At 32.0% G+C, this 23,754-nt stretch overlaps 3 protein-coding genes across 6 annotated transcripts; 2 read left to right on the top strand and 1 right to left on the bottom strand.

The window, feature by feature from the left end:
- Positions 1-516: 516 nt before the first annotated feature.
- Positions 517-7,386, top strand: LOC107422702 (uncharacterized). The gene is made up of 7 exons (XM_016032202.4): positions 517-810; positions 1,881-3,528; positions 4,416-4,471; positions 4,814-5,044; positions 5,150-5,441; positions 5,997-6,193; positions 7,106-7,386. The coding sequence occupies exons 2-7, from the start codon at positions 1,963-1,965 to the stop codon at positions 7,257-7,259; spliced, it is 2,496 nt and encodes an 831-aa protein (XP_015887688.3). The 5' UTR covers positions 517-810; positions 1,881-1,962; the 3' UTR covers positions 7,260-7,386.
- A 1,744-nt stretch (positions 7,387-9,130) lies between these two features.
- LOC107422678 (tRNA (carboxymethyluridine(34)-5-O)-methyltransferase) lies at positions 9,131-12,132 on the bottom strand. Of its 4 annotated transcripts, none has more exons than XM_048475037.2 (4): positions 11,998-12,124; positions 11,490-11,674; positions 10,122-11,215; positions 9,131-9,529 (listed from the first exon to the last, which is right to left on the bottom strand). In XM_048475037.2, the coding sequence occupies exons 3-4, from the start codon at positions 11,186-11,188 to the stop codon at positions 9,442-9,444; spliced, it is 1,155 nt and encodes a 384-aa protein (XP_048330994.2). In that variant the 5' UTR covers positions 11,189-11,215; positions 11,490-11,674; positions 11,998-12,124; the 3' UTR covers positions 9,131-9,441. The 4 variants fall into 4 exon arrangements, with proteins under 4 accessions (XP_048330994.2, XP_048330993.2, XP_048330995.1 ...); XM_048475036.2 differs by having other exon boundaries at positions 11,495-11,674; XM_048475038.2 differs by having other exon boundaries at positions 10,135-11,215; positions 11,495-11,674.
- A 4,512-nt stretch (positions 12,133-16,644) lies between these two features.
- On the top strand, positions 16,645-20,833 carry LOC107422669 (aminotransferase ALD1, chloroplastic). The gene is made up of 10 exons (XM_060817695.1): positions 16,645-16,769; positions 16,951-16,979; positions 17,244-17,311; positions 18,000-18,116; positions 18,779-18,841; positions 19,114-19,218; positions 19,348-19,398; positions 19,501-19,821; positions 20,073-20,279; positions 20,397-20,833. The coding sequence occupies exons 1-10, from the start codon at positions 16,693-16,695 to the stop codon at positions 20,688-20,690; spliced, it is 1,332 nt and encodes a 443-aa protein (XP_060673678.1). The 5' UTR covers positions 16,645-16,692; the 3' UTR covers positions 20,691-20,833.
- The last annotated feature ends 2,921 nt before the right edge of the window (positions 20,834-23,754 follow it).

Below are 23,754 nucleotides of genomic sequence, written 5' to 3'. Positions count from 1 at the left end.
TGAATAATGTTGCAGGTATTTAATATTACAATAATATGATAAAATTCATACCACTTAATAAATGGGAATTAAAACCAATAAAGTAATAATCACATTATTTAACATCCAATATGACACTATTTTAACATTCAATATTATCATTCGATATATAACACCATAGATAAATTTTCTACCAAAAAAATAAAGAAAAGAAAAACATAGATGATTTTATCATCATTGTAAATTAAGAATATATTGTTCCACTAAAATATATTCACTAATTTTCGATTGAATTTGCTTTACCATTGGGGGATTAAACTCGCATATGATACTGACCTAACTTACCAAAAAGACAAAAAAAAAGGGGGATTGTTAAGTTGTTGCCTCGGGTGTATGGTTAGTGCATGAAATGGCAATACGTGTAACAAGAAAGGAAAAAGGGAAGAGGATTTATTTAGTCAGCTATACAAAATCTAAAGCACGGTCCAGTTGTATAAAACGACAGCGCCAGCGTGGGTTTTCTAATTCATTCATTTTCTTGTTTTTTCATTTTTTTCAGCCCACGGACTTCCCGCTTCTCTCGCTTTCTCTCTTCTCTCTCTCTCTCTCTCTCTCAAACTCGTACCCAACCGTGGTTTCAATTTATTGATTTTTTTTCTTTGAAAATTTTTAGATTATAATAACCAAAAAAAAAAAAAAAAAAAAATCGTAACTTTCAGAACATTTAATAGCCATTTTTTTAGCACAACGCACTATAAGATCTTCCCTCATTTCTCTGCGGTTTTGTTTTTCTCCAAATTCAAACGCGGCCTTCATTCGCTTTGAAGATCTGTACGGTTTCTCTATCATCTTATAATTCAATTTTTTTTTTTTCGTAATTTTTGGATTTTTTTTTTGGTTGAAAACTTTCGGTATTTGGTTGCTTTGATTTGTGTATGTTTTTATAGTGATTGAAAATGTTATCATCATTGTTCATCTGTTTGGTTTGTGAGAAAGCTGAGAAATGAAACTTTTATTAGGCTTTTTATTTTTTCTTGGGTACAAAAGTTCATTGTTTTTAGGCAATATTGAGGCTGCTGATTTTTCCTCTTCTTTTTTTGTTTTTTTTGTTTTTTTTTTTTGTTTTTTTTCTTGTTTTTGGTCTGAGTCAGAAAGAATTGAAATATTAAAGGGACTGAAATTGTTGTATTTTTTTATTTTTTATTTTTTTGGCAATATTTTACATTTTATCTGGAATGAATGCTGCAGAGATGGTTTAGGCTCATTTTATTATTGTATGCATTTGTCTGCTTTTGCAAGCTTTTCTTTAAGTTTGTTTATTGGTATAGTATGGATTGATTTCTCTTACAGGTCTGTCATACATATGCATTTTTATTTCACAATTTTATTGATTTATTTATTTATTGGGGAGGGAGATTTTTAGCACCAAGCCTGATAGAACCGAGGATGTGGGGTTTTCACCTGTAGTAATTTGATATGTTATGTCCAGTGGATTTACTGTCTGAGGTTGTATGCTTATTACAAGTCTATATATTCTGGAAACAGTAGTAACAATAATTCTTGTCAATGCTTATGTCAAAAACAACATATCAGGTTGCTATTTAATTAAGATGTTGCTGCAAGATTTGGATTAGATGTTAAATCCATTGTTATTGCACATGGGTTAGTACTTTTTTCTAAGCATTCTTGGCAACGTAGAACTAAAAGAGAAGTATATACATCTGGCTAAGTTTTCAGAAAATGAACTATTATTTCGTGATCACTATATTGCAAAGCCAGTTGACCCCGTTCACTTGTTCTCACACATTAAGAAATTGCATAAATTACTTTATTAGTTTGCAAGTTTTTTCAGCAGCTATGCAATTATGCATTGTTTAAACTCTTAGTTGAGCTACTTCCAGGATTTGCACAAATTCATGGAATCCTCATAATCTACAAGGGAAAGAAGTATTCTAGTCTCAAACCTTATATATTGCTTGCCTTATGGAGAACGGAGAATCAACCAAGAAAGATCTCTCAAATCCTCCAACTGCTGAGAAGTTGGAGGGAGAAACACTAGCTGTGGATAAAAATGAACAAGGAGAACCATGTAAAGAGATGAAATCTCCGGACATCAGTACTGAAAGCCCAAATTTAAATGATGGTAATGGAAAAGATGGCACAGTTGACAAGAGGGATGAGTGTAGTGATTTGGTGTCTAAAGCTGAGGGAGAGAAAACTGAAGATGGTCCTGGGCAAGATGGCTTGAAGAACAGCATCCCTCTGGAGTCTAAAGCTTGTGAAGAAATGTTAGGCAATGATAGGAAACAAGATAATTTGGACCAAAAGATAGATAAAAGCAAGTATTTGGAATCTAAAGCTGAAGGAGAAAATTTGGATACTGACGTCGGACAAGAAGATTCTGTTGGTAAGATGGATGAAGGAGGGAAATTGGAGTCCGGAGCTCAGGAAAAAAAATCAGCCACTGATGGTGGGATTGATATCCCTGGTGGAAAGACAGATGCAAATCGAGATTCAGCATTGAAAGCTCAAAATGAAACAAACCAAGCGACGGAGGAGATTCACAGTGAGAAGAAGAAGCAAGGATCTGTCTTTGATGGAACAGAGGCATCTAAAGCTCGAAACGAAACAAACCAAACTATGGAGGAGATTTTTAATGAGGAGAAGGAGCAAGAGCCTGTCTTTGATGGAACAGAGGAGCCTGGGATGGAAGTTAGCAGAAGTTTATCGAATCATTCTATCGAACATGATTCAGAGAACCCAAAGGTAGTTGAGAAGGCAGTTGCATTAAAAAACCTTGTTGCAGAGAAGGGTGTTGTTGCAGTCTCAAGTATTCTACGTCGCCTTTCTGGAAGAAAGGATGATGTTGGACAGGATGTTTCTGACAATGCAGATAAGAATGTTTCAGATTCCACTAAAGATAATGAAACCTATGAAGTCTCCCAAAAAACAGCAGAGAGGTCTGCATGGAATCCCCTAAGCTATATTAGTTTTTCAAATGTTGATGCAGAAAACAAAGTTGAGGAGAGGGGGGAGGCTGTTGAAGAACCACCAAAACTATTAGTTCTGAAGGGAAGAATAATATTGTACACAAGGTTAGGATGCCAAGAATGCAAAGAGGCTAGGTTACTTTTGCACAGGAAGAGGCTTGGATATGTTGAGATTAATATCGATGTCTACCCCAGTAGAAAGCAAGAGCTGGAGAAGATTGCTGCATCTACAGCTGTTCCAAAGGTGTTTTTCAATGAAGTTCTTATTGGAGGCCTGAATGAGCTAAGGGGCTTGGATGAATCTGGGAAGCTTGATGAAAAAATTGAGTATCTGATCAATGAAGCGCCATCATTTGAAGCGCCTATGCCACCACTTTCTGGTGAAGATGATGTTTCCAATGGTGGAGCTATTGATGAACTATCTCTGGTTGTCCGGAAGATGAAGGAATCTATTGTTATTAAGGACCGATTTTATAAAATGCGGAGGTTCACCAACTGTTTTCTAGGTTCAGCAGCCGTGGATTTCTTATCTGAGGATCAGTATCTTGAAAGGGAAGAGGTAAATTGAATTTTTACTTGCTAAGTTAGTAAAGTGGCTTGCACATGCTGGGTAGTGGGCCTAATCTATTGTTTCTTTGGGCCTAGAAGTCTTCTTTAGTTCATATAACTTTCAGGCTTTAGTCAGATATACCTCTTTCTTTCTTTCTTCTTCTTCTTCTTTTTTATTTATTTATTTTTTTTTTTTTGTCGTAGCATATCATTGTTTGCATGTCAATTTTGTGGTTGATTATTAAGTGTGGTTATGAATTGAATTGATTTCACTTAGTACTGTGACGCTTGCCACAAATCAAAATCAGTTGCTGTTATCATGTATGTGCCATATTTATTTATTCACAAAGTTACCCAGATGTTAAATACATGGTAAAGTTTGATGAACCAAAAGTGAGATGGTACCAGACAATGGAACAACATAAACAAATATGTTTAGTCATGACTGGTTTCCGGTAACTCGAATGATTATGAAAGATGGTGCTATTAATCTATCTTATCCAAAGATGATTCTCCGAATCTTGTAGTGTATTTTCATCTCCCTCATAGAATATCTGTCTCCTTGGCTATATAACTTGAGGTCCTTTTTGGGGCATCTTACTAATAACTACTCCATTGAAATTGAAAGAGGCTGTTTTCTTTTATCACACTAAAACTAGAAAATGGGAAACCAGGTTATCTGTAAATTGGACCAAGACCAATTATACTTTTGCATTCTATGGGGCTCGTATTGAAATATTAAATTTCATATGACTTGGTTGAATATATCTCCCATCCACTATCTGAAGTGGAAATTTCAAGCAAACCTGCAATCACATTATGTATATGTCACAGATTGATTGTATTGTTCTTAACTCCTCCCTTTTCTTTTTTGTGCAATCCTATATTACGAGACAGGCTATTGGATTTGGGAGGAAGCTTGCAAGCAAACTGTTCTTCCAACATGTTCTCCAGTAAGTCCCATAAGTACTCGTTAAAGTGTCTATGTATTTTGGTTTTGTTATTAGGAAAGTTGTACAGACCAACAGTTAAGGAGAACAGTGAAGCAGAGCAAAGTAAAAAATTGCTGGGTTCTCAATATAATTTTGTGGGAGAAATGGTCTGGAACTTTGGTTGATGTATTTTGTTGTTAAAAATAATGGATGATATTCAAGGGAAATATTTATTAGCAGGATGACGCTGGTGAAACATACATCTTTTGAGATAAAAGCAATTTAATTTTGAATAAATGTAAAATATTCCATATATTTTTGCATTTTGTTTCTTCTTAACCATTTTTTTTTTCCTTTATGCAGTGAAAATTTATTTGAGGATGGTAACCACCTCTATCGGTTCTTAGATGATGATCCTTTAGTGTCTGAATGTCAAAATATTCCAAAGGGTATAACTGTTGTGAAGCCAAAGCCTATCATAGAAATTGCATCAAGGTTGAGATTTTTGTCATATGCAATCTTTGAGGCCTACACATCAGAAGATGGAAGGCATGTTGATTATAGAAGTATACATGGCAGCGAGGAATTTGCAAGGTTTGATTGATGCTTTTGGTTCTTATAGGAAGCTCAGTTTCTCCTTAAACTTTATTCATTTATATTTTTTAATCTAAGTAATTCTTAATTGTTATGTCTTTGTAGGTATTTGAGAACAGTGGAGGAGCTCCAAAGGGTGGAAGTACAGGATATGCCAAGGGAAGAGAAACTTGCTTTTTTTATAAATCTATATAATATGATGGCCATCCATGCAATTTTGGTGTGGGGTCATCCAGCTGGTGCTTTAGAAAGAAGAAGGTTATTTGGAGACTTTAGGTATGTTATTGGTGGGAACACCTACTCACTTTCAGCTATACAAAATGGCGTATTACGGGGCAACCAAAGACCGCCATACAATCTCATGAAGCCATTTGGTGCAAAAGACCAATGTTCCAAGGTTAGATGGTCATACTAATATTGCTTGGCATAAATAATGAATTAAACTCTGATTGCATTTTGTAGAATAATTTCTTATCGGTAGCAGGTATGGATTTTTTTTTTTTTTTTTTAAAATGTCAATCACTTTATGTGATTCTTTATGGTTATGCTCAATTAACATCAGCGGATGTAAATTGTATGAAAATTGGGCGTTCCTACACAGCATTTACTCAAGCTTTTCACTGTACAAATGAAAATTGGCTTGCTTATTGTCTTTTATACCGTTTAGTCTTCTAAAAGTTACTATTAGGTAAAGTGACGCTGCTCCGTCTAGGTTTTTACGGAATTTTTTTGAAAGAACTAGGTGTCACCCCCTTTTTTTTTTTTTTTTTTTTTTTTGTTGGGGGGGGGGGGGGTGGTTGTGTGTGGGGAAAGAACTAGATGTTCCTTATTCAGGTTTATGTGAGGTGAAGTTGGACAGAATTTTCTGAGTTTCCATATTGTTTTGCTTAACTAGAAATGATTAGACTATATTCTTTCGCAATTTACTCCACTTTTATCTTTTCTGTACCAGGTGGCTCTCCCTTACCCAGAGCCTCTTATTCACTTTGCTTTGGTATGTGGTACACGATCTGGACCTGCTCTTCGATGTTATTCTCCAGGAGATATTGATAAAGAGTTGATGGAAGCTGCCCATAATTTTCTGTCAAATGGGGGAGTTATTATTGATTTCAATGCCAAAGTAGCATCAGTCAGTAAGACTCTCAAATGGTAAGCATTTTGAGTAGAAGGCCCAACTTTTTGTTTCTTGATTTGGTTTGGGGAAGTTTAGAGAACCAATAATTTTGTAGATTAAGAATTGTTCTTAAGATTAGTGGTGGTAATTCTATACCCTACTTATTAACCCACTTTGAGCCAGTTTCCTTTTTTGGGCTCAAATTTATCTTTTATGCTTAGAAAACAAATATCTTTATTTTTTGACCAATTTTATGAGCAATATGGGTCAGGTTGACTTATGTGACTGCTGTTATTTTATGCCTTGTAACAGTGGGATAGAGTCATATGCACTCAGCCTGTGCAGAGTCAACTTGTAGATATGTTTTCTCTCACTTTTTTGTCAAGTAACTGTTGCCACATTTTTACTGCAATCAAGTGCACTGCAGACTTGATAATAATTTATAAAAGAAATGCTGTTTTGATCATATTAGTAATATGTAATGTGTGGATTAATGGGGGATAATTTGGCTGTCTAGGGCTTTGATTGCCAACTTTTGTACCAATTTCGGTTTGCTTCTATGTTAGTAATCTGTTTGATGAATGAACGGTTTGCTTTTAAGTTGAGCACATCTACACCAGCTCAATGTAACCCACTCCATTACAGGCAAACGTTCTGCATAGTGTTTGGCTCACTTAGGCAGATGGCCTTAATGGAACTTCGATAGAGTTTCCTATTTATTTTGTAGGGTTGAGGATTTCTGAGATGTTCATCAATTAACTGGATAATAAAATGAACATGTATGCACCCCAATCACATTTTAAGTGGAATTATCTTGTGTAAAATTTGCTTCAGTATTCTACCCCTGTGTACAGCACAAGTACATATCACCTACTTTGTTATTGTGATTATTCAGTCTAGACTGTGAGTTTATTACCTAATGCTAATATTATCTCGTTGATGCTCAGGTATAGTGTCGACTTTGGTAAGACTGAGTTAGAGGTACTCAAGCACGCATCGAACTACTTGGACCCACCAGTCTCAGAAGCTTTATTGGAGTTGCTTGCCAACACTCAGTTGAAGGTTATATATCAGCCATATGACTGGGGTTTGAACTACTAATCTTAGTTGTAGCCTTTCTTGCTTACCATATACAATACAGTTTTACATATATAGCTTCCCCTTTTATACAAAAATGAAGAGGGAAGTTTTAGACAATGGTTATTTTTTACCATCCCCAATTTCTGTTCCTCTTATCTCCTTTATAAAGGGCATATATAGTATTAGCAAACTAGAACGTATTGGGTGGTTAGCATACTTCACATGAGCTGCTTGAGTAGACATTTTGCTAATTTTGCTTCTGATACCCCTGCAAAACTTGGGATAACGGTTTATCATGTTGACTCCTAATCATTCCTAAGAAAATAGTCTAGATTTTAGGTGTGAGAGTGGAGCTTCGGAGTCGTGGCTTTTGCTTCTGGGTAGTGATACTGATTATATTATATATGAGCCTTCGAACTAAATTCTTTTAACTAAATGGATTTAAATTCTTCTAAATTTGATTATTTTTAAAGATCAATCTCTAATGAAATAACATGTCCCCAGAAAAAAGAAAAAAAAGAAAAAAAAAAGGGAATACTAAATGAAAATTAAAACTTTTCCAATAACAGATATGAAAACATAATTTTCTGCTCGGAATTGCTTCTGTCTGAAAAAGTAAAACCACTTCTGTCTGAAAAAATAAAACTACACTAGGAATGCTAAATATGTATGAAAAATAACATTCCCATATGTAAAAACTGTCTTAAATCGTACGTAATTCCAATTCATATTTATGTTGTCATTTAATTGCAGATAATAATATATTATACGCAGGCTATATATAAATAGAAAATTACTATAATAATAAAATAATGATAGTCTGCAATTTCTTTGGTAGTAGAGTAAAACAAATGGGTAAAACAATCAGCTTTCATCAAATAAAATTTTTCCACTACACTTGGAACCAAACATTCAACTGAAAACCCCCATTGGTGGTCAAAATATCAATTTTTACTTCAACGACAATGACATAGCTTTATTCGATTTAAGACCACCATTATTTCCTGTCCTTGTCAAAAAACCGATCATCTTTAATTACCTAATATCCCTCATGGTTTCATTGCAACTTTTAATCCTTGATTTCTCACCAACTTTGCATGTATATGTATTCCGCTATTTGTTTCTGAAGAAACTTGATAGAACGAATTCAGGAAGTGAAAACACAGGATCCAAACTTTTAGTCCTACTAGCTGTAGTTCCATAGGACATGCTAACCTTTATATCAATTGCCACAGCGACAGTATCATCTGCAAGCTCTGCAAATAAATGACTGAATCTTAACAAATAAGGTTCTCTACAACCATATCACCTCGGCTTAACTGCTCTTTCATTGCTTACGATCTCTCTATTGGTATCTCATTAAACCAATCATTTTGATCAGAGCAATTATCTAGTTGATTTTGCTTATAATGCATGTAACTGCAGTGATATATTTCATGAAAGCATATTGAAAATAAAGTGGATCAATGAAGGTTCTATGGTTGCATACAAAGAGAATGCCTTTCAGTTTTTCTTTTTCTTCATTGGTCATGAAGATGGCTAGGGTTTGAATTAGTGTTGGCCTGAAAGCTATTTGGATATTTCTCCTTTGGAAGGATTCTCCAGGCTAGAGTCCAGAATCAACTTATTTCCAGTAGCAGGTTACTTACAGGAAATAGATCACTTATTAGCAGGAATAAGATGATCCAGGACTTTAAATTTTGTCCATGATCTAGGATAAGAAACTTTCGGTATGTCGATATTATCTCATGTGCATGCATAAAGAAGATAAAAGGAGAGGGAAAAGTAGTAGCCTTCTGCATCTATTATCTCATGTGCAAGCCAATTTTTGTTTTCTGTACTTTAGTATCTATTTTTTGTTTCCAGAAAAGTTAAAAACGAAGAAAAAGAAATACAAAAGTTACCAAATCATTGAGATATTAAAAAAGCAAATTTATGCACTGCTCATAAGAAGAGAGCAAATTTAATCCAACATTGAACAATACAATGACGTCAACACCTCTAACAAGGCATGTGTGTGTGAGTTATGCAAAATTTTCTACATGTAATCATGAAGCCAATTCAAGTTACATTGAAGCCAAAGTCTCTCTCTCTCTCTCTCTCTCTCTCTCTCTCTCTCCCCATAAACTGTGTTTCATTGCCTATAAGTTGCTTTTTGAGGGGTGTATGCAGTGAGTAACTTAGGATCAGCCGTCTGATCTTTTCATAATGTCTTCTCAAGAATGATACACCAGTTGGATTTGTCAAAAAACCGATCTACAATTACTGCATTGTCCATACCCGATACTAAACTGCAAAATATGGCACAAAATCAAGTGAGCAATAAAGTTAATATATCCATTAAACATGTACAGCATTAATAAACTAAACTCTTTTTACAAACAAATATCAAGTTAAACAAAAGAGATACATATAGGCAGTGAATTTTTCTAGCTCAGTAGGCTATTTAAATCCAAACAGAAACATTGAGGTTGGACCTAGAAAGCAACTGGAGAATCCTATACGCAAACAGGAATATTATGCAAGCTCTTATCTAAGCAGCAACTCATTTCTCCACTTCTATATGTTTTCTTTATTAGAATCTCAAGTGCTGAAAAATCATATAATACCAAGTCAATAAGTACTTTCAAGATGATTCGGTTGTTAGAGATCTATATTTACATAAATCAATCTAATGGGCATTAACGTATAAAAAATGGACATCTTCTTCCTTACAAGTGTAGTACCTATTTACCTATTTGTGTTACAAGGATTGTTTGTTCAGTTTCAACAACGTGCGCAAATCACAAAATTTGAATGGCAGAAAAGCAACCAAGGAGTGGGAAGGGATAACAAAAATTTTGCATTCAAATGAAGACAATATCTTTGGTAAAAGGGCATTACCTTTCAAGTTCACCTTCACTGAAGACATGGTAATATCTGTTGTACACTACAGCACCCTTTTTATCATCTTTCCTTGCCAGGCCATTAGCAAGAGCACAAGCAGAAGCACCACTGATTTCAGCACGATGATATGGTAGGTGCCAAGGGACAAAATATTCCTGTTGATTATTGACATTTTCCACATCACAGGAAGCAACGGAAGCATATCCAGAGGTTGTTTCTGGCAATCTCTTAGTTGAACTTTCCTTGGAATCTTTTACATGCTCTCCCAAACTGTTCTCCTCAGCTTCTGGGATGCTTTCCAGTCTAGGGGATGAAGGGCTACTACGAACGCGAGGACTACCAGGTCCTATCCATTCTTCAACATGCTTTTGGGTGAGTGGAGTCCACTTTGAAAGCAATGATCTATCCTCTTGTTCTACAGCCCAAACTGTTATTAAAACTAGGCCACCCTTTTTAACAGTTCGGATCAATTCTTCAATTGCTTTCTTTCTCCTATTCTCTGTACTAAGATGGTGTAATACTGCGATAGAAATTGCTGCATCACCAAAACCAGTTCTGTAAGGAAGATTTACAGCGTCTGCAACCGAAACTTCATGCCCCTTATCAGCACAGATTTTAATAAGGGGACTGCTTATGTCACATCCTATGAAGAAGCAGTCAGAATTCAATCCCAAGTACTTTCCATTTCCGCATCCTGCATCCAGCACTAAAGATCCCGAAGGCAAGGATGACAAAAAAGAGGCCACTTTGGGCCACTTAGAAAACCGGGTGGAACTGAAATGGGGTGCAATAGCATCGTAAACACGATGGACATACTTCTTCTCTATTTCAGGAGTAAATTGTACATCAAGAGATGGATAACCATCATCAACGGATTCGGGTTGAGGGATTCGAGATTGTTCATCAGATACAAGTGTAGACATACTAGAAACACCTTTTACTTTGATTTCTTTCATGGTGCTGAAGATTTCTGAACAACAGATGTTCAAAATTTTGACAAAGGGTAGACAAGAGGCCTTTCTACACAGATAACTTGCTCTTAGATTATTGTAAGTTATCAGCATGAAACACTGTATCCGAAGGTATACAACCTGAAAAAATACAAAGCTCAATTAGTTTGTAGCTTCATGGAGACTAAGTTACAAAAAACGTTTACAGTTTTAAGGCAAAAGAACCATTAACATCATTATCACTTGTCATCATTCAGAAACAGATACAATATCCCAGTGCTATCAAATCAAAATGTAAAAGATTAAGAAAACAAGGAAAAGCTGAAAAATCATTGTAGAAGCTGCAACGCCTTTATGTGCTAATTTCTCTTCACATTTAAGAACAAAAATCAAGGGGGGCAAAAAAAAAGAGCACCTAACTCAAAACCCGATTGCAGCTACTCAGGAAAGGGGAATTCTTCAACTAGGAACTATCCACTAACATTTGCTTTCTGAATTGGGCACAGCGTAAACAAGAATATTCTATGATATTTTCTTCTACGGCAATCAAAGGCCAGAACTAATCAGCAAAGCAAAAGACTACCAACAGAAATCAATGGCCTGCAAAATTCACCAAGTATTTGCTTACAATACCAGCAGCTTCTCAATATATACATATTTTTTCTTGTTTTAGGAAAAATGGACTTAGAAAAATGCATTTTTAAACTTCAATACTCGAAACCCATTTTTTCTTTTTCATGTTAAGGCTGGAAGATATTTTTTTAAAAAAAAAAAAAATGGCAACCCATTATTGATAGCAATTTGAAGAGTGAAATTATTCCACTGTTTCCAAAAATTGGTGTTGGGTTTTTGCAGTCAAAACACCCAGTGAATTTCTGGGTTGACTGAAAGAAAAATAAGAAGAAAATGACGACCAAACTTACCCAGAACGAGCAGATCCAAACCAGGTTTGCTCTCAACTATCACAAGCTTCTGTGTGTCCGCAAACATCCGACACCATGCCCTGTTCCTCCCTGATCGCAACGCATCGTCTTAAAGCGTAAACCCAATTAATGTTTACATTTATTTATTATTTAGTTTTTTGAAATGGGCTTAATTGTTTCAGTTTAACGTGGGCATTAATGGGCTTTCCTGGCCCAATAGCCTATTTCTAGAACAACAATTTTGCTAGTACTTGTAAACAGGCTGAAACCCTTGACCCAAAAAGAACAGAACAGAACCTAAAGAGTATGCAAAATTATATTTATACCAAAAGTAAATCAATTGTAATTGAATAATAATAGAGGTATTAAGAATCATCTTTATCAAATTAATGAAGTATTACTATTTTATTGACTTATATTTTAGTTATTTATTCCTTCAAAGTTAACTTACTCATATTTATATTTTTATTGATTTTTAACTAATAAAATAGTAACACATCATATTGTCACAACATTTTCATAAATATTTTGATAGGTTTTTTGTTACCCTAACATTAGTTAAGATATGATTGGTATACATAATAATTATTTGGCATAAAATAGGTATGCTTATTTATAGAAATTAATTAAAAAAATAATTATTCCTATTTATATGTTTAGTTATTATATTGAATTAGATTCAATGTTTAGCATTTATAAATATTTTTAAAAAACTCAAAGTTAGTAAAAATTAATTTAATTTAAATTTTATGGTTATTTATGTATTTTTAGTATAAAATAATCAATTTATATTTTAATATATTTTAAATAAATAAAATGTTTATTCTTAAAATAAATTAATATTAATTCTGAGCTTATTAAAAAAATACTTATTCTTTGAAATAAAAAAATATATATAATTTTCTATGAAATAGATATTTTTGAAATTGAAAATATGCTGATAAAATAATAATTAACTATTTTATTTCTACATTTATTTTGCATATTAAAGGTGTCTCGAATATAATTTTATTACACAATGAATCATCGGTAATAAAACCACAACCACTTATCCTGGTAATAATATAGACATTTGGGAGAAATGAGTTGCTCATAGTGTACTTTTTCTTTGTATAATTACTATGTAAATTCACTAGGATTTGGACATTTTACGTTCATTCATTTTATCATTACAATTAGTCAACAATTGTATTCCCAAAAAAAAAAAAAAAAAAAAAAAGGTCAACAATTGCAACGTTTTAAATGATAAACTTATCATAAACTTATATGTAATCAAACATATAATTTGCTTTGTCCAAAAGGAAAACATATAATTTACTTTAATAATTTATGAGAAGACTATTTTGCATTAGATAATATACTACACGCCCATATTTTTCCTTTCAATTCCAATAAAAAATAAAAAAAAGTGGTTAGTGACAAAGCAAATACTTCCCATTTTGACTTTGAAAACAAAAAAAACCTTAAAAACGCTTTAAATTTTTTATTTCAAATTATTAATTTATTTTAAAATGAAAATCACATAGGAAAAAGTCATAATATATTCTATTAATTGTCTGAACAAAGTTAGCTGATTTTCCACCAATTTGCTTCAGTAGAATTTCGAGGTGGACATATTGACTATTTGGATATGCAAGATAAGAACTGGTCTTAAAGGTTCCAAATGACGCTGGATATTTTTTTTTTTTTTTTTTAAATGTTGACTATTATTGATGGGATCCAAGTCTTTTTATTTATTTATATATATATATATATATACACACACACACACATATATTTAGATAAATAGATATATTTTCTCTATTATGGTTTTACAACTTTACATCATATAGTCTCCTACTTTATGATAAACTTAAGTTTCAGCGAAAGTTCTCCAACGTATTATTACTGGCCTCACAAGTCACAAGAACGTCTCGTAGCTAGCATATGCATGCACCATATAATTAGTAATATAACCTATATGATTTATATTTTTAATTATCACAAAATAAATGTGAACCACAGTCCATAAACATGATTAAGTTCTGGACCAAATTAACACAAACAAATTAAATAAAATATTGTCCCCGGGAACATATAATCGCAAAGCTATCATTTTCTCGCGCAAAATGTTGAGAGTTTGAATTTTCCTATTTTAAGATATATATATATATATATATATATTTAAAAATAATAATAAAACAAAATATTTAAACATATATTTGTGTTTAAATGCGGTATCTCCAATATACATTGCACATGAATTTAAGGATTTTAGTTTAAATTTATTCATTTAGGTGTGAACCATATGATTTGATACATCATTGTATCTTGCTGATGTATATCATCACAATATTCCATTAATTATAGATTGGAAAATAATTTTCAAAACAACAATATTACATATAGGATTTTGATATGTGTGTGTATATATATATATATATATATACTATTTTAAAAAAATATCTCCTAGTAATAAATTATAATAAGGATTAGGCCATAAGCCCTTCAAAACTCAATATAGGGCCTTCCAACTTAATAAAAAAGCTTTCCAAAATTTGAATTACAACTTTCAAACCTGCAGATGTAATGATTGAGTGATTTATTTCCATTAAATTACCACCTTAATAATAATACATGTGTGGTTGAAATTTTGATATATACATAGATATATATATATATATATATATATGTATATAGTGATACATGGTAAAGGCTTTCTAATAAATACATTATCATCCTAGCTATATATGTGCAGATACATTTATATAGGATTGAAAATCAAGTCCCACTTTTGGGAGTTTGTTGAAGCTCCGGAATGGTATATATCAGATTCATAGAAAATTAAAAGGAGTAGTACAATTCGAAGACTTCAGATGGATCACGGTGCTATAGATGTCAGAAGGGATTCCCCTTTTGACAAATTAATTTTTAATAGGAGGTGGTAGATGTTGATTGTATTTTTCTGTCTGATAGTGTGGAAGAGACACTTTCAGAATCTACCTAGCTAGATAGACATATAAAGCTAATATATATTATTGGTGAGGAATTCCACAATGGGAGTATCTTAGAAGGTAACTACTACTACTTACTTCCAATTTATTGCAATATTTTTCATCAATGATAAGAGAGACCAGTACATGTTTTCAGATTTTAGTGCCACATTCTTCCTCTCGTTTAATTTCCTGGCGTCTTCTTCCTTATCTCCCTTGAACATCTTTCAATTCTTTATATATGCTATCATTTCCATTTTCCACCGCCAAATGTGACATTCATTATCTTCTTTTGAAAACGAAATATACTTAGATATCTACTGAACAATCATCTGATTGAGTTGCTCAGTCGAAATTATATATATGAGCACGTATTGTTATTTATTGTAAGTTGACTGAAATCCATCGACAAATAATTAATATGGCAATCGTTTACTGATTTTATTTAATTTTTTAAAGTCATCGTATTGAATTGACATCTTAGGAGCTGTTGAGTCTAAAATTATATGGGACAATTATTTCCACATTACAAAGAGAGGAGAATTGGGTTTTACATATATTTCATTTTTATTTGATGTAAGCCCACAAAAAATAAAAATAAAATAGAAATAAAATTTTTTCCACAACTCCTCGCAAATGAGAACCCTGTATTCTCAGCTGTTACCTGTACATGAAGGCTCTTTTAGCAGCCAGTCCCCACAATCTGCTTCGTTCAACAAAGTTATATATACTCTTTAAAGGACACATGTATATTTTTCTCATCACAAATTGAAAGAAATATATGATCATCTTTAATAAAAATTGCACGTGACTGCAATATATATATATATATATATGTATGTATGGTTTAGGAGTTTGGAAGGATTTTCTGTTTATATGGTATAAATGTTTATATTTGTAATATGTCAAAAAAAAATTTAACAATCTATAAATTTATTGAAAATGTTTAAATTCTATTAAGGAATTTTAATTTAGGATTAAATAATTATATATATATATATATATATATATATATTTATATATTTACCGTCTTGATCCTATTAGAATAAAGTGTAAATTAGTCATTTGGATTTTATTGAAACTTATTTGCATTATATTGAATCTATAATGATAGAGTGTAAATTAGTCATATGGATTTTATTGAGACTTATTGGCATTATATTGAAGTCAAAATATCATGGTAGGATCAAGATTATATATATATATATATATATATGGATATATATATATATATATATATATATTTTCTGCTTCAGCGTCTTATTATAAATTAGGAGGTTGGAAAAATTGAGGTGGTAGGTTTCAGGGAAAAAACAGTTGGGATGAAAATTTCCACATGAGAAAAATTAACAACTTTAGTATGCAATTAACTAGAGTGTGGAAAAATGTTTATATCAGAGTTATTTATGCGGATGACTGGATATGGAAGTCGTAGTCAAAGAAGTTGTATGGAAATAACAAAGACCACGTGTACTGATGGCTAATTAAGCTTTTGGGTTTTTTTCCTGGAACTACCACAGAAAATTCTATTCAACACTCACCAAATTAAAAACTGCCCAACTTATTCACAAATTTTTGCCGCCTGTGGCAGACACCAACCCCTCTTAAGTCTTCACGTATATATATATAGTGTTGCTCATTTTCTTTCCTTTGATACATATAACACCAAAATATATACGAATAGAGAGTAGTTTCCATATACAGGATTGCAAAAATTTCAAATATGCTTTACTCTCAGCTATCTTTGTGCATTTTCAGAGCTTCTGTAGTTTCACCGCAACCTAATACCAATTGGTCAAGGTTATTGGTTTATTTTGCTTTAATATATAAATCATTATGATCGGATTATAATATCCTGATTTTATAAAGCAGGATAATTCAATTGATCGGAATTATATACTATTCTTACACAAAGGTCATATTTGCTCATAATCTCTATTTTTTCTTTCACTTACATGTTTACTTATTGAATGATTTACAGGTCAAAGTCGAACAATGGGAGGAGAGTTGGTAAGTTGATTCTAAATGTTATATATGTAGCATTTACCACATTATTATGTCTTAATATTATAAAAGTTTCACAACAAATATAAGTGACCAAAATTTCACTCTTCATTCTATATGTGATGATCGAATGTGAAATTGTTTTGTTTATAATATTTTTATCTAGATATATACTATAATATTTAAATTAATTATTGATCGATGATGCAAAATTATTATTGTTGGTTGAGGATAAGCTAATTAATTACTTGCAATGATGCAATCATATAGGTCACTGCACGAAAGTTTCTCGCAGTGTGAATATGGAGAACCTGCAAAGTGAATATTTATTTCCGGAGGTCAGCAGCTTTCCTTATGTTAATAAGTTGGCTCTTAAGTCTTGTTTGAAAACTCTTTTTTTAATTTATATATTTTTATAAATTGGAAGGGGGACATTAGCATGGGACTTGATCGAATTAAGGATATAGTGGTTATCATCAATGGTATAAATGGTAACCTAACATTTCGTCCCAAAAAAAAAAAAACAGAAAATTAAAAGTTGATGATGTTGAGAAAGATGAATTTGGCCTCTGAGTTATCTTCCTTATCGTTATCTCTTTCACCACCATAAGAGCATCTTATGACCAGGTTAAGTAGGATCAATTTCTCTCTCCTCAGCTAAGCTAGATCATGTTGCCTTCTTGGCCTGTTCACATATAAGCCTATTTGCACGGTCCATGTCCACATATGAGCTTGCATGTGGAGGGAAATGTTAACTTGAATGTTAGATTGTTCCATTTTCTATCAGTTATATTTTCTGGGATAGATATTAACTTTATTTTGATAAATTAGGAAAGAATATTTCATCACTAAACCTTGAGTTAAATACTTAACTAGTAGTATTAACTTAACAATATTGTTATTTAATATTACCTTCGTTATTTTAATTTGGTTTTATTGAATATAAATTTATTTAGCTGCTCATTTTTGGTCCTATATATATATATATATATATAAAATTAATGGTGGTGATGTTGTAACTTATAGATATTCATGCGTGAGTACGAGCATAGTCAGAAAAATCCACATGCAAACTTAATAAGACTTGGCGTTGGTGATACTACGCAGCCCATACCAGACATCGTAACAAAAGCCATGGCTCAGGTAATTCATGTACAGTAGTGGTCCTCATCAGAGAGCTTTTTCTTTGTCTTTTTGTTTTTTTTTGATAAAACAGGGATACCTATTGGTGCTCATCAGAGAGTCAGCTTTTTCTTTGTCCTTTTGTTTTTTTTTTTTTGATAAACCAGAGATACCGATTTCTTTTCTATTAAATTTCACTTCTGTATATATACTCCAACTTGTTGGACGGGCAAAATGTATAGTATATACAATCATAAAACATACATAATTCACCAAACTATATATATATATATATATATATATAACACATATAGAGAGTATTAGAGTAAAATACAAATTATATGATAATTTACTTTTAATGATTAAAGATTCTAGAAAAAATGATATTTGGTATCAGAATCAAAAATTTAAGTGATTCTTTTTTCAAAACTAATTTCAGAAAAAAATAACTTTGATAATTGATATATTTCTAGGAAAATATTTTTATAGGAGAAAAGTAATTAGTTCAAGCAGTACTACACACATCAAGTGTCTTGATAATACATTTATCTAAAACAATAGCTAGCTTCAAAGAGTTTATTTGCTTTTGTTTGTTTTTTTTGGGTTATTTATATTTCTTGTTGTGGTGTTTAATCTCTCTTTTTTGTACTGTTTTTGGTTAATAACTATATACTTATTTGCAGCATGCACAGAATCTATCAACAGTTGAAGGTTACAAAGGGTATGGAGCTGAGCAAGGGAACACTGTACGTGTATCTTAATTAATTTTGATGTTCACTAATTCTGATTATTATTTTTCTGATTAGTTTATCTAAATTTTAAATTAATTATTATCAGTAGTCCAGTTAAATTAAGATATACTTAATTTGATTTTTCTTTAATTTTTGAGATTATAATTTACATATAGTACTACTGAAAATTCTATTTTGACTGCCCCGCGCGGTTTCGTCACTGTGACTGAAATTAATTAGTTCTTTAATTATATATATATATATATATATATATATATGTTTTGTAGGAATTAAGAATGGCAATTGCAGAAACATTATACGGAAACATGGATGTCAAATCCCATGAGATTTTTGTATCAGATGGCGCACAGTGTGACATTTCTCGCCTACAGGTAAATCATGTATATATATATATATATATACGTACATATTTAATTAAACAAAAAATATTTTTTCTACTAAGCTTAAAAGAAAAAAAATGTCACATAATTATATTTTATTTTTTTTGTAAATAAAAACAGATGCTTCTGGGATCAAATATGACGGTGGCGGTGCAAGATCCTTCATTTCCGGTAATACTTTTTCTAAAATTAACCTTAGGGTTCATATTTATTTTATTTTTCTTTTATACACATGATCTCTAATTGATATTATTTTTATTTAATATTGGATAGGCATTTATAGATTCCAGTGTTATTCTTGGACGAGCTGGAAAGTTTCATGAAGAAACTGGAAAGTATGGGAATATTGTATACATGAATTGCAATCCTGAAAATGACTTTTTTCCCGATTTACAAACTACTTCAAGAGCAGATATTATATTTTTCTGCTCCCCAAACAACCCAACTGGATATGCAGCATCTTGGCACCAGGTAAAGCAGCTGGTCGAGTTTGCAAAATCAAACGGTTCCATCATAATCTACGATTCCTCCTACTCTGCTTACATTTCGGATTATAGCCCAAGATCGATCTATGAAATCCCTGGTGCTAAGGAGGTTTGTGAATCTTGCCTTTTTATTTTATTTTTTTAATATTAAAAATATGAAAATTCAAATTCAGAATCATTGTTTAAAAAAAAAACATACAATAATTTTATCATTGAATTGCCACTAAAATGACAAATACATATAATATATATATATATATATATATACACGTACACACACACTTGTGCAACATCTTATTCAATATTTTGGTTGTTAATTTCTGACGAGAGCAAATATATATAAATTTGTGTAATGTATAGGTTGCAATAGAGATTTCTTCCTTCTCCAAATTTGCTGGGTTTACAGGGGTCAGACTTGGTTGGACAGTGCTTCCAGAAGAGTTATTATACTCGAATGGATTTCCTGTTATTAAAGATTACAATCGAATTGTGTGCACTTGCTTCAATGGTGCATCAAATATTGCTCAGGCTGGAGGGCTAGCATGCCTTTCTTCACAAGGTTATCAGGTTAGAAATAATTAATTTGCAATAAATTTCAAAAAGAAAAAGAAAAATAATTTGATAAAACTTTCCAATTTTATATATATATATAAGTAAATATAATTATTAATTCCAATGTTTCAGGCAATTACCAATGTGGTTGACTACTATAAGGAGAATGCCAAAATCATATATGAGACATTGGGATCACTTGGATTAAAAGTGTATGGTGGCAAAAATGCACCTTATATTTGGGTGCATTTTCCGGGTAGGAGTTCTTGGGATGTATTCAATGAAATTCTTGAAAGAACACATGTCGTAACCATTCCCGGCAGCGGATTTGGCCCCGTCGGAGAAGGGTACATCAGAGTGAGCGCTTTTGGTAGTAGAGAATGCATTCTGGAAGCTACAAGGAGACTCAAAACTATGTTCTCCTGAAAAATGCCTCTTTTACTTTTTTTAAATAATGCTGAGCTATAAGGTCGACCTAGTAGAATGCTCTCTCTTTTTTTATTTTTTGGTCCTTTATAATATGGCTCTTGAGAGAAACAGTATTAGTACTGGCTATTTTGTGTATTATTAAAAAACGTAGTGGATTTGGAGTTGGAGTTTGGAGTTTCTGTGTCCTTTTCCGCTTTGCCTTATCCGCTAGCTTTCACTAATGATAATGATTTTATTTTATTTAAAAATATTAACGAAGGAAATAAAATCGAAAAAAATAAATAATTAAATTTTAAAATAAGATAAAATTTTATCAAATAAGAATGAGAACATAAAAAACGGGTATCAAAGATTCCCAGCCATGAGTAGTATACATACGCCTATATATGGACTATGAAGTGTACCATTAATGTATTAATAAGTTTCCTCAAAAAAGAAATTATTAATAAGTAATTAAATAGCAGTATCCATCACATTTTAACTTCAGATTTGGCCACATTCAGCTAAAAATATATCCAAACTCCACTAATCTAATTCGACTAATCATAATTATATATATATATATATATATATATATATATTTATGCATATATACACATATGACACCAACTTCTTTTGAGCATATTAATTATAGAGTCCGAGGTCTCTTGGTAATTGGAAGAGGCAATTAACCTTAGAATTAAGGCCACAAAATATAAATTGGTATCGTGAAAATGACAATGAATGCTTTGATCTGCCAAAAATCTGTCTTGTGATTCATTAATTACGAAAAAGAATTTGTCTTTTGATCTTGGGTTTTTTTGTTTTGATTTGTTTTTGTTGAACTTGATGATGATGTTACACATGTCAACCAGCGAGAGAGTAATTTAAAGCAACAACAATATATATATATATAGCATTTGATAGATAAATTTCAAATTTGTTTTTGCTTGCCCACCAGGCCTCCAACACGTGAAAAACATCACAAAAAAATTCATATTGAAAAAGTCTAATTGGCCCTACAATGAATAAATGTTCAATTTTCTGAGCCACCGCCAAGGGAAACAGTAAACTACTATACAAATCAAAGGAGAATTTACGAGTCATGGTCAAACAACTGGGGCCCTCACTGCACTAGTGGACATCTGTCCCTCCTTGCTGCCCAAGCTAACGCGTACATGCCCACCAAACCAAGAGCCTATAAATACGTCTCTCTCTCTCTCTCTCTCTCTCTCTCTCTCTTTCTATTCCTCTCACTTTCTCTTTCGTTTCTCGCATATTCTTTTCGCTTGGAAAAAATTTATATTATTATATATAAATTCGAAGGCCAAAACTATATTAATATATACAAAATTGGAATTGGATTTGGATCGTGTGGATCACCATGTCTGTAGCTAGTTTTGGTTTGGCTGAAGCTTATGTGATGCGGAAAATTCACAAAGAGAAATTGAAGCAAATTGAAGAAGAAAGATCAACTTATTCTGGTGGTAAATCTGGAGCCAAAAAGTCCGGTGGTGGTTTATTCAAGGTTATCAAGAAAATCCACCCTACCATCGCCCAGGATACGGTTACGGATTCCCCTGTTGCCAAACAAGCTGGATCTTGATGATGATGAAGAAGAAGAAGAAGAAGATAGATAGATAGATATGGACTTTTCTTTTTTATTATTATTATTATTATTATTTTGGTGTTGTATTGTATATTTATATGGGCTCCAGTGTGCCAAAGGAAGCCCAAGGTATTACTGTACAACGAAAGACGTGCCTACTGGCTTTGGTTTTTTTATTTGTAAATGGATTTTGTTATTTATTTATTTGTTTTAGTTGAAGTGTATGGATTTTGTGTTGTTTCTAATTCTAACTTATGTATCCATGTAGTATTTTCAAGTCGCTTGCTTTATTTAATTGTTTATCATATTTGCTTTATTTAATTGTTTATCATAATTTATCCTAGGTTAAACTATAAATTATATTTTTTTACTCACCAAAACAAAAAAAAAATCTATTAGTTATATTTTTTGGTGTAAATCTTTAAATGTTGGATCTTTAGTTTAGAACATTTTAATTTGTCTTTGTAATCATAAATTAATTAAATTGAGTCCACGACTGATTATATAGTGCTAAAATCCTAATGAAATTAGGTGAAGAAATCAAATATAATTGTCATTAACAAAAAAATATATATTAACTGTAGAGAAATGATTATCAATTTCATGGTAGAGCTTTACCGTAACGTGATGGTGTACATTTGCTTTTTCAAAAGAAACTTCGTTCTTAATTAAAACTTACAATTGTTTTTCACTACAAAAGACTTAAATGCATTATAAGTGGTTTTCTTTGAAAGCTTCAACAATTTTTGAGTGGTTTTTCCTATTGGAAAGGAGCTGCTAGAAAGGATTGAAATTTTAGAGATCCAACCAAATAATGCAATTAATGGCTTGCCTATTGGAAACTTCGCAAAATAAGAATGGATACAACAGAGAGAGAACTTCATTGTGCTGATAACTCATGTTTTGAAAATTGTGAAGTAAATTTTAGTCTTTCAATGAAATTCTTGATAAAACACATGTCATACGTAAAGATTCCAGGTTGCGGTTTCAGTCCTGCCAGAGAAGAGTATATCAGAGCTAGCGCTTTTGGTCACAGAAAATGCATTCTGGAAGGTACATGGAGACTCAAAAGTAAGTTATCCTGAAATATGCCCCACATATATATATATACATGGACACTCAAAAGTAAGTTATCCTGAAATATGCCCTACATATATATATATATATATATATATAGAGAGAGAGAGAGTGAGATTACAGTTTAAATGATTCGCATACGGATCAGTATCAAAATTAATATTAGAAAAAAAAAAAAAAACTTTAATTTTACTGTATATGTTTAACAGCAAAACAGATATCAGATATTTTTTTTGAAAAAACATCAATTTTGGTATTAATACACCCACAAACCGTCTACACGTAGATTTAATATATATATATATATATATTTGGTTGTGGTTGTTTAGAATTTTGGCTCCCAAGACAAACAACACTACTACTAGTAGCTGTATATTTTGTGTAATATTAAAAGGA

The sequence above is a fragment of the Ziziphus jujuba genome, chromosome 5 (genome assembly GCF_031755915.1).
Source record: "Ziziphus jujuba cultivar Dongzao chromosome 5, ASM3175591v1".
Lineage (NCBI taxonomy): Eukaryota > Viridiplantae > Streptophyta > Magnoliopsida > Rosales > Rhamnaceae > Ziziphus > Ziziphus jujuba.
Note: the sequence above shows the minus strand (reverse complement) of the source record. Positions and strands in the feature narration are given on the sequence as shown.

Coding starts and splice junctions, on each gene's coding strand:
- LOC107422702 (XM_016032202.4), top strand. CDS start 1,963: ATGGAGAACGGAGAATCAACCAAGAAAGATCTCTCAAATCCTCCAACT. Junction 3,529..4,415: donor AGTATCTTGAAAGGGAAGAG/GTAAATTGAATT, acceptor ATTACGAGACAG/GCTATTGGATTTGGGAGGAA. Junction 5,442..5,996: donor CAAAAGACCAATGTTCCAAG/GTTAGATGGTCA, acceptor TTTCTGTACCAG/GTGGCTCTCCCTTACCCAGA.
- LOC107422678 (XM_016032158.4), bottom strand. CDS start 11,188: ATGCTGATAACTTACAATAATCTAAGAGCAAGTTATCTGTGTAGAAAG. Junction 9,530..10,121: donor AGTGAAGGTGAACTTGAAAG/GTAATGCCCTTT, acceptor CATATTTTGCAG/TTTAGTATCGGGTATGGACA.
- LOC107422669 (XM_060817695.1), top strand. CDS start 16,693: ATGCTTTACTCTCAGCTATCTTTGTGCATTTTCAGAGCTTCTGTAGTT. Junction 19,219..19,347: donor GTGACATTTCTCGCCTACAG/GTAAATCATGTA, acceptor AAATAAAAACAG/ATGCTTCTGGGATCAAATAT. Junction 19,822..20,072: donor AAATCCCTGGTGCTAAGGAG/GTTTGTGAATCT, acceptor TGTAATGTATAG/GTTGCAATAGAGATTTCTTC.